At 60.0% G+C, this 12,920-nt stretch overlaps 1 protein-coding gene and 1 pseudogene across 2 annotated transcripts in view; one reads left to right on the top strand and one right to left on the bottom strand.

The window, feature by feature from the left end:
• The window catches only part of LOC115834114, a 66,732-nt pseudogene extending 57,455 nt beyond the window's left edge, over window positions 1-9,277 (top strand). Inside the window, exons 7-10 of the transcript XR_004029198.1 lie at window positions 3,497-3,608; window positions 6,646-6,714; window positions 7,664-7,751; window positions 7,840-9,277. The product of XR_004029198.1 is annotated as an inositol polyphosphate-5-phosphatase A-like (transcript). The remainder of the gene's footprint in view (window positions 1-3,496; window positions 3,609-6,645; window positions 6,715-7,663; window positions 7,752-7,839) is intronic.
• A 1,391-nt stretch (window positions 9,278-10,668) lies between these two features.
• On the bottom strand, window positions 10,669-11,918 carry LOC115834113 (homeobox protein Nkx-6.2-like). Its single transcript, XM_030808873.1, is given in 4 exon segments — window positions 10,669-10,854; window positions 10,857-11,007; window positions 11,117-11,289; window positions 11,379-11,918. Coding segments are annotated over 4 exon segments (834 nt in total). The 5' UTR covers window positions 11,785-11,918; the 3' UTR covers window positions 10,669-10,750.
• Between the last annotated feature and the right edge of the window lie 1,002 nt (window positions 11,919-12,920).

Raw genomic sequence — 12,920 nt, 5'->3', positions numbered from 1 at the left:
CCTCGGCTCACTGCAGCCCCATCCCCCCTCAGCCTCCCAAGTAGCTGGGACTACAGGTGTGCACCACCACGCCTGGCTAACTTTTTTATTTTGTATAGAGACAGGGTCTCACTACGTTGTCCAGGCTGGTCTCAAACTCCTGGGCTCAAGCAATCCTCCCGCCTCAGCCTCTCAAAGTGCTGGGATGACAGGCGTGAGCCCCCGTGCCCAGCCCCACAGACCCTCTTGGAAGTCTGTGCCACTTCCTTCTCCCACACGGTAGCTTCAGTGTTGTCCCAGCTGAAAGCATTTAGTTCTTTCTCTTTGGTTTTAGGGCCTTCTCCTTTTCAGGAATTTCAGTGGCAGCTGGTGTGTTTGGAAGCGGGTGTCTGAAGCCAGCGTTGCCGGTGGTGCCTGCAGGCTGCACAGGAAGGCAGAGCAGCTTTGATGAGGTGCTGCTTGTGACGGGCGTGCGTCAAAACCGTTTTCTCTGTGGTATGCTACACCCTCCTGCTCCTTGTACACTAGAGCAGCGTGGTAATTGGTTAATATTTTCACCAGGCGGGAGTCAGAGGAGGGACTTTCACCCTGACGCCCACCTGGAGAAGTGAGGCTGCACTCCTGCTTCTTCCTCTGAGCACGGCCTGGGGAGCTGGTGTGAACTGTCGCCGTTTGCTTGTGGTTCAGGGCGGCTGAGCACTGTGGCGAAGCCATGGGCCCCTACCCAGCCTGCCTTCTGGGGCCCTCCCAGGCCCGTTGGTCTCTCCTGTGCCGTCGGCCCTGCCCCAAGACCTCGACATAGCCAGGCTTCTCCGCCTGTTGTCTGCTTCTCGGGCCCATGGCGACCCTACCTACTCCTCCCAGCCTGCTCAGGTCCTAAAGCTGGGCCTTGTCAGCAGGGCCAGTCAGCCTGGCCACAGCCAACAATCTGCCGTGCAGCCTACACAGGGGCCGCTGCCCGCATCCTACAGGGAGGAGAGAGGGGCAGGGAGGACGGGCAGTGCCTGCAGGCGAGCACAGGAGCACGATTGTTCGCCCTATCACAGCCGCTCCCACGCTGTGGGGGCAGGTGCACCCCTGTCCTGTGTGCCCCCTCCCTCACCCAGCAGGTATGCTTTCAGATAAGCCCACATGCCTGGCACTCCTGCATCAGTCACTGCTGGGCAGCGTCCAGCGTCCTGCTGCTCTGCGGTGTGGCCCTGCCAGCGCCTCCCGCCTGTGGGTACAGCGGTGGTGTGCAGTCCACACTGGCCTTCCCCAGACCCAGCTGGAACCAGCCCCTCCTGCATTTCTCCCTGGGTGTTGGGGACCACAGGGAGCACCCCTGGCTGTGGATTAAGGGTGCTGCCCCCAACAGCCTGGCCAGGACACCCTCTCACCCAGGCGTCTTCTTCCTGTTGAGTCGTCTGTGAACACTCCCAGGGCAGCCCTTCCTGGAGCAGATGGGCTGAGGAAGCCGCTGCCACTCGGGCGTCCCTGTTCTCCCTTGCTCATCCCCAGAGCCCAGTCTGTCTGAGCAACAATGCCCATCAGACCCTGTCCATGGACAGAGGGCGGCTGTGCTTCCTGCCACGCCCTGGCTTCTCTCCGTGCCCCCAGGGGGCGCCAGGCGGCACAGACTCTCCAGGCTCCATGGGGTGCATGAGGAGTGAGAACTGGTTCGGTTCCAGCTTCCTATTTAGAAGTCACCTATTGTGTGCTGTGTGGATGTGTGTCCGAGGGGCAGTGGACGTGTGTCCAGAGGGTAGTGGACGTGTGTCCGGAGGGTAGTGGACGTGTGTCCGGATGCAGTGGACGTGTGCCGGGGGCGGTGGACGTGTGTCCGGGAGGCAGTGGATGTGTGCCGGGGGCAGTGGACGTGTATCCGGATGCAGTGGATGTGTGTCCGGATGCAGTGGATGTGTGTCCGGATGCGATGGACATGTGTCTGCGAGCAGTGGACGTGTGTTGGGGGCTGAGCAGGCTCCTACCTGCATCCAGTTTCCACTCGTGTCCGCGGTTGGGGTCAGCTGAGAAGCTCCTGAACAAGGTGGCCCAGCCTCTCAAACGTGTGAAATGGGACAGGCCACCAGCTTGCTGCTTCTCCTGAAAAAACGTGCAGCTGTTCTCTGCTCTGTGCTCTTCAGAAACATGCATGACACGTAGGCCCTACATAGTTGTTTTTAACCAAGCAGTGACTTTGCCCAAGGCCATGTGGCAGCCACGGCTCCTGTGAGTGTCGCTCCCACTGGAACGTGGGGAGGATGGGAGCTCCTGCGTCAGGGCAGAGCAAGTTCCGACTCCCCGGCTGTTTCCAGGTGGTTGGGCACAGGGCCCACAGGCGCCCCTGTGGGCAGGGTCCGGGGGGCATGGGAGGGGCTGCAGAATCCGCAGCTGAGGTGCCAGGACGGACCCGAAACCCAGTCACAGCCAACAGGGAAATTTCACAGAGAATCAGATCCCAGTCGCGACAGGTGCTGTATGATATTTTGGAATTAACTGAAAAAACTCTTGAGACTCTAGTGAAGGCCACGAGGTGTTGAGAGTAAGCAGAGATGCTGCACGTAGGATCCCCGGGGTTTGTTCACTCCAAGTGGAATTCGTTACCTCTTAAGTGCAGTCCCAAGCAACATGCCCATTTGGGGGTGGGTTTGCAGCCTGATGGTTGGGCCGGGCCCCGAGAACCTGCAGGCCCTGAAGTGGGGGCTGTGCTTGCATGTTCCAGACACGGCGGGTGGTGGGGGCCATGGCCATGAGGCTCCAGGCTGGTGGGGGAGTGATCAGTCCGTGTGTGTGTGGACTGCTCTGCTGTGTGAGGGCGGGGGCCGACAGCTCGGAGACGCAGCAAGGCCGCTGAGGAGCCCAGGTGAGCTGTGCCCTGGCGGTGCGGGATGCGCTCACTGTGTGGATGAAGGGCTCCGCCCTCAGGGCTAGTGGCACCGCCATGTGGCCAGCCCCATTCCCAGGCCCGCAGAGGGCATGGGCAGGCCCGGGAAGCAGTGAGTCGGGGACAGTCACCCTCCACCGCAGCAGTGACCCAGGGCCACGGCCTGAGCACCTGGACGCTCCCCGAGGTGGGAACGGCGTTAGTCAAAGCGGAGACGCATATGCCACACCCCAGAGCTGCCTGCACTTAGAGGCGTTTCGAGCTGAGCTGGCCGGGTCACCGGGTGGAGGAGCATCCTGGGACCAGATGACACTGGCTGCCATTTTGTTTCCACGGAGGTTTTCATCATACTTTAGACCATGTTCAAAAAACCAACAAAAACCAAAGCTCAACAGACAATTTCATGCAGTAAAGGAAGGACTGAAGATACTGCGCTATGGCTAAAATTTAATCTCACATAAAAATAAGTTTGATATAGAACTTAAATGGTGAATTTGGTTTTATATTCTAGAAACTTCCATACGTGTATTCATTCCCCAGGTAGTGCTCGCCATTCTAAGGTGTATTGGGAGAGAATCGGCACAGCCATCCCTTTGGGGCTGAGGACGGCCCGAGCCGGCCAGCTGACCCTCTGCCTTCATGTCTCCCCAGCTACCCGTACAGTGAGGATGCCCGCCAAGGTGAGCAGTACATGAACACCCGGTGCCCGGCCTGGTGTGACCGCATCCTCATGTCCCCGTCTGCCAAGGAGCTGGTGCTGAGGGTGAGTGTGTGCTGCCCCGGCCCTGGGCGCAGAGGGACGTGGAGCGCTAGGTCTGGTCTGGCCCGGCCCTGGTGACAGGGCCCAGGGGTGGGGGCACCCGGTCTGGGGAATGCTGCCAGGTTGGGCCCTGACTTCGTCCTGCCATGAGCTGCACCCCGGCGCTGGGTCACCTCTGAGCCAGCACTTGGGCTGGGACAGCAGCAGATGGAGCCGAGTTCCTGGGCCATGGGCAGCCAGCGTCGTCCTGAGTTTGAAACATACACGGGTGGTTGGCAGGAAGTGTTTTCAGATCGTGGTTCGTTGTATCCTTGGAAGTCAGCGTGCTCTTGTACATTCCAGCGCTCACGGGCCGCGCCGTGAAGCACAGTAGAAATGTCTGAGGTTGTTTTCCTAAGTTGTAAATTAGAGCCAGATTCATTTGGAGCCTTGATAAGTTAAAAATGAATGGGCGACATTTTCAGATGACGTGGGCCTTGGGAAATTTTCAGATTTCCTGTGATTTTTTTTTTTAATAATTTTTTTTTTTTTTTTTTACAAAAAAGGAGATAGGGGCTTGCTTGCTACATTGGCCAGGCTGGTCTCAAATTCCTGGGCTCCAGTGTTCCGCCCGCCTCGGCCTCCCAAAGTGCCCGGACTACAGGCGGGAGCCACGGCGCCCGGCCAATTCTGTGATTTTTCAGTTCCCACATTTTAACATACAAGGAGTGTTTTCAGAAGAATCAATATCTGAATTGGTTTTGTCAACCCCGTGAATGAAAATTAAATGCAGATAGTAACGAAGCTTGCGGGTGTGCGTGGGAACTGCAGCCGTGCCCAGCACCCAGAGCTGGGGCCTCTGACCATGATGTGGGTGGGCAATCGGAAGGAGGCTGGAGACTCTGGTGGTACTACTGCCAGCCTGGTGGGTTCTGCCGCCCTCTCCACTGTCCCAGGCCCAGAGCAGGGACAGGAGCCCCCTACTAACCCCGACCTCAATGCCAGCTGTCTGAGGCTCCTGTTGTCCCTCACTGCCCGTCTGTTTCCCTGTGCCAGACGGCACCAGACCCCAGGCACAGCAAACACCTGGGTGCAGGTGTGCCCTCAGCAGGGCAGGGAACCTCTGCAGCCCCGGTCCCTGAGATGCACCCTGCTGGCCTCTGCCACGTGGCTCTGTCTGCCGGGCTGGGTTCCTTACCGTTCCTTCCTACATCCTGGAACACCCTGGGTGCAGCCTGCCCTCCGTCCCTGGCTTTGCTGTGAGGAGCCTGCCTGGTGGGGGCCTGGGCTGGAGGCAGGGCCCCTTGACGTCCCTGGGTTCTGCAGCCAGCCTAGCTCCTCTGCAGCCCCACCTCTGGCCTGTGGGCAGGGCCTGTGCCCATCATTGAGGAAAGCGTGCTGGCCCAAGCCCAAAAGCCCAGGAGTGGGCTCGGCCTGGAGCCTGGCTGTGGACATGCCGCTGCCCCTCTGGCTGGGCTCACTGGTAGGCATGCCAGTCGCTCAGTGCCACATGGTGAGTGCTCCCATCTGCCGGCGTGAGAGCGGGTCAGGCATGTGGAGCCCAGGGCTGCCACCAGCGGGGCAGGAGCCTCCCGGGGACTCGGGCACAGATGCCATCCCCTGGAAAACGTCGGAGGTCACGCGAGTGCAGATTGGTGAGCAGCGCCCAAGGGCAGAAGGCTGGCAGGGCTGTGGCCTCCCCACATTGTGCTGCCGCTGCCAGGGCTCCACCAGCTCAGAGCAGGGCAGCATTGCAGCCCGTTTTCCATTCACTCACAGCCTCTCATGTTCTCTGGACCCGGCACTTGACACTTCACGCTCAGGGTGGAGGACGGAGCCTCTCAACACACACCTGGCGGCCTTTGACAGCCCCTGCCTCCTGGGACCAGAGTTTGGACAGGCTCTCCCCTGGGGCCACCCAGCGGGCAGCGGGTATGCGGGACAAGCAGACGGGCGCCGGGCGCGCTCCGCAGCCTCATCCATCATGACATGCGCCGTCACCTCGTCACCAAGCTCCGTTCTGCCTCCGCAGCCCTAAAACACCAAAAGGGGCTCGGGACGCGGGCGGTGCTGCTTGGGAGCCTCGGTGACAAGTGTTCAGTGAGGTGTGCCGCGCGCTGCCTGTGCCCGCCGTAATTTGTTTATCTGTCCAAAGATTATGCAGTTGAAAATCCACAATTTTATGCTGCCTTTGTAAATTACCACGCTGCGTTTGATGAATGTTTCTCCACTTCCGCGGAGGCGCCGCTTCACCCGCAAGAGACGGGAAGGTGCGCTCATGCATGTGGTGCCGAAGCTTGTTTTCATTCTTTCTGGCAGGCGCCCATGCTGGAAAGTAAATCTGACCTTAAGCTTCCCATTGCATTAAAGATAATTCAGTTTTAACTCGATAGTCTCAGATGCTCCAGCTGTGGATATAAAATTCCAGCCCAAGCAGAGTCGAGTGCTGACCAGCGGCAAACCCCTTCCGGAGGCGCCCGGAATACAGGCACCCGCCGAGAAGTGCGCACACAGCCGTGAATTACTATGCACAGATTGCTTTGTGTAGTGGTGTGGAATTCGGTGTCTGTTCTTGTTTGAGCACTGAGTTCTAGGTTAATAGAACAGTCAAAAACAAATCAGTGGGAAAATTGGAACTAGATGGGCTGCCTCAGAGGAGCACACCTGCACAGAAAGCTGGGACACACACACTCCTGTAAACAGGGCCCCCTGCAACTCCCCTGAGAGCCCAGGAGCATGTCTGGGAGAGAGGAGCTTGGGAGCCGGGCCAGCACCCGCGGCTCCCCACGCGACCCCTCCTAGAGGCAGATACCTCTTATCCAAAAGGGCCAGGGTCAAGGTGCTGAGGTGCTGCCACGTCACCAGAGCCTTTGGTCCATGAGCTGGCCTCTCTCTCAGGGGCCGGGCAGGGCGGGTGGCAGAGGCTGGGGAGGTACTGGCAGGGGCCAACGCCCCCCATCTCTCTGCCCCCACAAAACCCTGATTTTCCTGCCAGTCAGCTCCCAACTGGACCCAGGATGCCCCACCTCCCCACACTCACCTGTCTGTTTCCCCTTTCCAGTCGGAGAGCGAGGAGAAGGTTGTCACCTATGACCACATTGGGCCCAACGTCTGCATGGGAGACCACAAGGTGACAGACTGAGGTCCAGGGGCCGGGCTGGGGGACCAAGGGGAAGCTAGGGAGCTGGGGGGCTGGGGCCGGTGGGCGGGCGGGTGCTGGGGCTGCCAGGCAGGTGGGCGGGGGTTGGCCAGTCTCTCCTCTCCTGCTCTCCTGTCTTCTTAGTCTGACTCTACAGAGTAGGCCAAGTTGGTCTGTTTTTATTTAATTTTAATAAAATATCATAAGCTAGGTGGGTAAGTAGGAAGAAGGCAGAAATGACTAGCTACAATAGAATAAAATACATAATTTAATATTTGTAAAAAAAATGTTGTCCACAGCTGATTGTTTCTGAAGGCTGCTTTGCAAATACGCAGCTGCAGTGTTTTAATGGCCTTCTTGGGGCAGGCTCACCGTCAGCCGAGGAGCCGGGGTGAGGGCGCTCCCCGCCGCGTGCCGAGGGGCAGCACTGGCACAGATCGTTTATTCAGGCAACTGCACCTCGAGAGTGTGCACAGGGGACAGATCAAATCTCATTTTCAGCCAAATAAATGAGTTAGCTTCTTCCACATTGGAGGCCCAGAGCTGTGAGCCCCAAACACACCCAGATAAGACGCTGGACCTGCCAGGTGCGGCAGAGCCGAGGGCGGGAGAGCCTTCCTTCCCCGCTTCATTTGGGGCCTACTTAGCCATTCTTTTACATCAGTTTTTCCATTAATTTTTTTACCTGGAAATAACACCTTCCTTGCAAAACCTCTCATGGCCCGCCTGGCTCCAGTTCCACATTCACAGGGCCCCCGACCCCTGCTCTGCCGTGGCTGCACACAAGGGCCAAGCTGCCTCTGCTGGCCATCAGCTCCTCCCAGCCCGGTTCGTGGCTGCCCTTGTGAGACGCAGGGTCCAGGGGTGCGACGGGAGGCGGCGGCATGTGCTGCGCTGTCCCACGTGCGCTGTGCTGACACCCTCCTCTCTTCTGCTGCAGCCCGTGTTCCTGGCCTTCCGAATCATGCCCGGGGCAGGTAAACCTCATGCCCATGTGCACAAGTGTTGTGTCGTGCAGTGACGTGGTGGTAAATATGACTCCTCCCTCTAGTTCAGCTTTTACGCAGCTTTTCCTGGTGCGTTTGTTCCTTTAACAAATTACAAATTCCATGACAGGGAAGAGATGCCAGCGCCACGAGAGGACCCTTCGTGAGCCCTCCCTGTAGCCGTGTACCGAATACGCACTCTTGAAAGCTGCATCAAGAACCCGCCCAAGCGCCACCTGCTAGACGGCCAGCCCCACACTTCGCTTCAGCCTCCGGACCATTCCGGAACAGCCTCACATACCTCACTGTCTCGTCTGTTCATGTGACATTAAGTAGAAATATTGGGTTTTTTTTTTTAAATAAGTCACAGTCCTGTTGTCAAAACTCTATAATAGACAGCAAAGAGGGTTCATGCCGTAGACTCCGCAGTTTTCAGTTTTTAATGATTGTCAGTGGAGGGGCTTCTCCAGCACAGAGACCCCCCCACTGTGTCCAGAGACCCCCTCTGCCAGGTGGAGGTGTGTCCAGGGGCTGGGGAAGCCGAGACGGGCGCTCCCTCTGCCGGCCAGCAGCGTGGCCCTGAGCGTGGCGAGGGCGTCTGTCTCTGCCGATGCTCCTTCCGCGGCACTGACTCTGCGCCGTGTCACATGGTTTTTGAATCACACTGCAGCTGCTTTCCATTTTTATATATATATAAATACATATAAATATATACTTTTTAAAAATAATTTATAAATCTTACCAAAACTTATGCTAAATGTACTTTCCAGTAAGAACGCACAGGAGAGTCCCATCAGCAGGCGGCAGCACTGGAGCCTCGGAGCTCAGCTGTGTGTCCGTCAACACACAAATTAGGAAAAACACACTTGGCCTCGCCGTCGTGGGTAAAATCGGCCCCACAGCACGTCTGCACTAGCGGCCGTTACTCCCGTGCCGTTCTTCTGTGTAATATTAAGAACTGAATGTGAAGTTTATAGCTAGCCTGGGTGTACCTTTTAAGAATTTTGTAAACCGTTTGTCTGTCTTTTGTTACTGTTTTATGGTGCCAAGTATTCTACATTACAACAATGATAACATGGGAGAAATAGAAATAGCCTAGTTTGCTTCCAATAGAAACTGCTTTTAACATGGGCTGTATATACAAATATTAAAGAGAAACAAAACTGTACATTTCCTCATTGCTCCGCTACAAACAACCCACGTAATAACCTTGTTGCAAATATTTTTCTCCTATAGCACTAAGTACAGCATTAAAAGGTGATTAGAGAGTCTGTTGATGAAACACAAATGTATGTTTTATTGATTTTACTTTAGAACACTACAGAGTTCCTGGACCGGGTGAAGGCATTAGCTGGGTGTTTGGGATAAATACTACCACTGCAAGTGACTGCTGTCCACTGTGGAATCTGTTCTCGGTGGAAGCACCGGTCCGTGTCCCTGCTGTGGTTGCCGCTGTCCGCAGTTCCACACGGAGTCCGCCCCACGGGTTTCAGCTGTTGGTCGTTCTGAGGGCCTTTAGAAGTGACTGGTCTGGTTCCTAAGCAATAAAATTGACCGTGGTGAAAATAGTCCCGTGTTGCTTTGTTTTTCTTCCTTTCCCTTCTCCTGCCACCTTTGAAATGCTAACTCGGAGCGGCCTCCTGTATACCCTGTTATTTGAGATCAAGCTCATTAGAAATCCGGGAATTTCACTGTATCACACACTGTCAGAAAACACCAAGCCCTTCCTTAAGTGGAGAAAAACAGCCCTTTGACTTTCTACTGTAATAAAGTATTTACCCCTCAACATTTTAAAACGGGATTATATAAATGCTTTGCCTTCCTCAAAACTTTAAAACTGGAAACCCCTCTGCTCTGAGCTGAGCTGAGAGGGGCTCCCCACAGAAAAGCGTTGCTTCTGCCCTTCAAGTTGCTTCCTTGTAAAGAAGGCTGCTAAGAGCCTAAAACAAAACGCGTCGAGTTTAAGCCGTTTATATTTCTCTTTAACGCTTCCGAAAATGCCTTCCAAGAGAAATCGTACCACCGCAATGATATAATTATTTACATTTAATTTTTGAAAATTAAAACTCCACAGTCACGCCCATTAAGATGCAGCGATGGGCAGCCCCGGCCACAGAGGCTGCCGGAGGGTGGAGGGGTTTTGTCAACCGGAGTCACAGCCCGTGGAGCTGGCGGCATTTCAGGGCAGGACAGGGGTCCCCTGAGCCCCCCGCCGGGCGCTGCGGGGCTTGTCCAGGGGGCTTCCAGCTCCCTGACCCCGCGTGACCCATGGGAGGCCCCGCCGCTCCGCAGGCGTAATTATTTCGGATTTCTCTTTGCGGTCCTAGTTTGGAAGAAACTGCTTTCCACCGCGGGACGATCTAGCGGGATGGTGATCGAAGGGCCTCCGTGCAGCGGTTCAGACCCGGTTCCACCGGCTGAGCCCAGGGTGGGCCTATGGGATGCTCCGCTTATGCTCAGAGGGTCTTTCGAAATAATCAGAGCAAACCCCTCGGCCGAGCGGGAACGGGTGCCCGGCGGCAACGAGTACGTGGCCCCAAAGCGGGAAAAGGGAAGAAAGAAAAACCTCCCCCGGGGGCTCGAGGCGGGTACGCGGCTCACCCGCCCTTTCGGAGCCCCCCAAGCGCGTCCGAATCCGCCCCGAGGCGAGGCGGGCCGGGCCATACCTGCTGCTCCGTCCCCGGCTCCGTCCCGGGCTCCTGGCGGCTGTCGCTGCGGTTCCTTCCCGCGGGCCGGGCCCCTTCCCTGCGCCTTCGCCGCCTCCTCGAGCCTGCCCGGGGCCCGCAGCCTCCGCACCGGGAACTCGGAGGACCCGAGGCCGCCGCGCGCCCGAAGCCGGGTCTCGCAGGGGCGAAGCCGGGGCCGGGGAGGGGCCGCCTCGCTCCCGGTTCGAGACGGAAGAAACACGCGGTGCAGGCTCCGGAGCGGCGGCTCCGACGGGGACCCGTTAAATAATTTATTGATGATACAAAGCGACTCGCGCCCACCCGGGACCGCCCCCGGATTTTGCAAAAATAGACTCGCCCCCACCCCGCGCGTCCTCACAAGGCGTCCCCCGCGCCGCCGCCGCCGCACGGGCTGACCAGCGCCAAGTTCGAGGGTTTGTGCTTCTTGAGCAGCCGCGTGATCTTCTCGTCGTCCGAGTGGGGTCCAGGGGCCGGTTGTATTCGTCGTCGTCCTCCGCGTCCGAGCCGCCCACCTTCAGCTTCTCGGCGTCTGAGTCCTGCTTCTTCTTGGCCGACGCCATCTCCGCCGCGTGCCGCTTGCGCCACTTGGTCCGGCGGTTCTGGAACCAGACCTGGGGGCGGACGGGGCGGTCAGGCGGCCGTGGGGCCCGGGGCTGGCGCTGGGGCCGTTCGCAGGACGCGAGCCCCCGGCTCTGCTCTCCCGAGCCCCGCCGCGCTCACCTTCACCTGGCTCTCGGTCATGCCCAGTGAGTAGGCGAGACGCGCGCGCTCCGGGCCCGCCAGGTACTTGGTCTGCTCGAAGGTTTTCTCCAGCGCGAAGATCTGCTGGCCCGAGAAGGTCGGGCGCGAGTGCTTCTTCTTCCCGTCCTTGTCCAGGACGCCGCCGGCCGGGGCTGCAAGGTAGGGGAGGGGAAGGAGGTCAGCGGCCGGCGGGGTCCCCTCCGCGCCCACCTGCCCCGCAGCCCCCGCGCGGGCCACTCACCCGGGCCAGCCAGACGCGGGTCCCTCCAGGGCGCGCCCTGCACCACGCCGGGCCAGAAGATGGGCGGGCGCCCCGGCAGCTCGGCCAGGGGCTTGGGGTAGCCGCGCGCCACGGCAGCCGCGGGCCCAAAGTAGACGCCAGCGGACGACGCGAGCCCGTTGAGCCGGGGCAGCCCCCCCAGGAGGCCCCCGCCCGCCGTGCCCACGGGCCGGCCCAAGATGTCGCTGATGCCGTGCGGGGTCCCGAGCGGGAGCTGCGCGCCCAGGCCCCCCAGCGCGGGCGCCTTGAAGCCTGCCGGACCCTGCAGCGCGTAGGGGAACAGCGACGTCTTCATCTCGGCCATGTTGTGCAGCGCGGCCAGCGGGGCACTGCTCAGCACGAACGCGCCCGGGCGGTTAGTGTCCATGGGCGCCGCCGCCGCCGGCCTGGGCTCCCATCCGGGCCCCGCCGCCGCCGCCCCTGCCCGCCGGCCCGGGAAGTTTGCGCGCGGCCCGGGCGGGCGTTGGCTGCAGCGCGGGGCGCGGGGCGCGGGGGGCGGGCGGGCGGCGCCGGCGCGGGGCGGGCGGGCGGGCGGCGGCGGCTGCGGCTCCGGGGCCGGTCGGAGCGGCGCCGCGCGGGACGGACGCGCTGATAACGGGGGCCCCCGGGGCGCGGCGCACGCGCTGATTGGCTGCGGACCCCGCGGTCCGGCCATTGGCCAGCGCCCCCCCCTCCGCCGCGCGCCCCCGTCGGCCGCGCACTCCATGAAGGGCCCATTAGCGCGGCAGGTGCCTCCCGGGCTGTAAATTCGCCCCCTGATTTATCTCCCCGGGGACGAAATAAATCCCGCTTGGATGGGAGTTTAGTTAGGCAAAGGTTTTCATGCGAAATCGGAAAAATACGAGAACATATTTTATTAACGGAAAGAATGCAGATTTGAGGACCCGCCCGCGCGCTCGGAGCGCCCCCCTCGGGGAAGAACCCCGGCCCGCGTCCCAGTCGCTACTGCTCCGCCGCCGGGGCTGGGGTGGGTGTGGGGCGGCCGCGGACGCCGGCGGGGGAACGCGCTCCCCCGGCGGGTCGGGGCCACAGGAGGGCGGAGGACGCGGGCCTCAGAGTCCACGGAATCCACGGGCCTCACGGCCGGGCGAGGCTCGCACGGAGCTGCCTCTGGTTTCACCGACACGCGGCCGGCGCGGTGGAGGAGTGAGGCAGGCGGGAGCGGGCCGGGGAGGCGGGTCCCGGGACCACACGCGCGGCCCGGCGCTTCCCCGTTGTTGGCCTCCAGGTCTCCCGTTGGGGGTCCCCCAGGATGTGACCTGGGCCCACGACTTCGCCCACGGACCGCCTTCTCGCGAATCCCCGGCCGGGAGAACAGAGACCAGGGCGGCCTCAGCGCGTAAGCCCTGTCCAGGGCCCGAATGTGGGTGCGGGCTGGGGCGCAGCGGCAGAAACGCGGGCTTAGACGCGCGCAGGGGGCCTGTGTCACCCCCGCTCCCCTGGCACCGGGAGCCGCTCGCTCATCCATCCCGCAGACCGGGCGGTGAGATGACTCCGAGACCC

The sequence above is a fragment of the Nomascus leucogenys genome, unplaced genomic scaffold, assembly GCF_006542625.1.
Source record: "Nomascus leucogenys isolate Asia unplaced genomic scaffold, Asia_NLE_v1 000437F_82043_qpd_obj, whole genome shotgun sequence".
NCBI lineage: Eukaryota > Metazoa > Chordata > Mammalia > Primates > Hylobatidae > Nomascus > Nomascus leucogenys.
The sequence above is the reverse complement of the archived record's forward strand: the minus strand, read 5'-3'. Positions and strand labels throughout refer to the sequence as shown.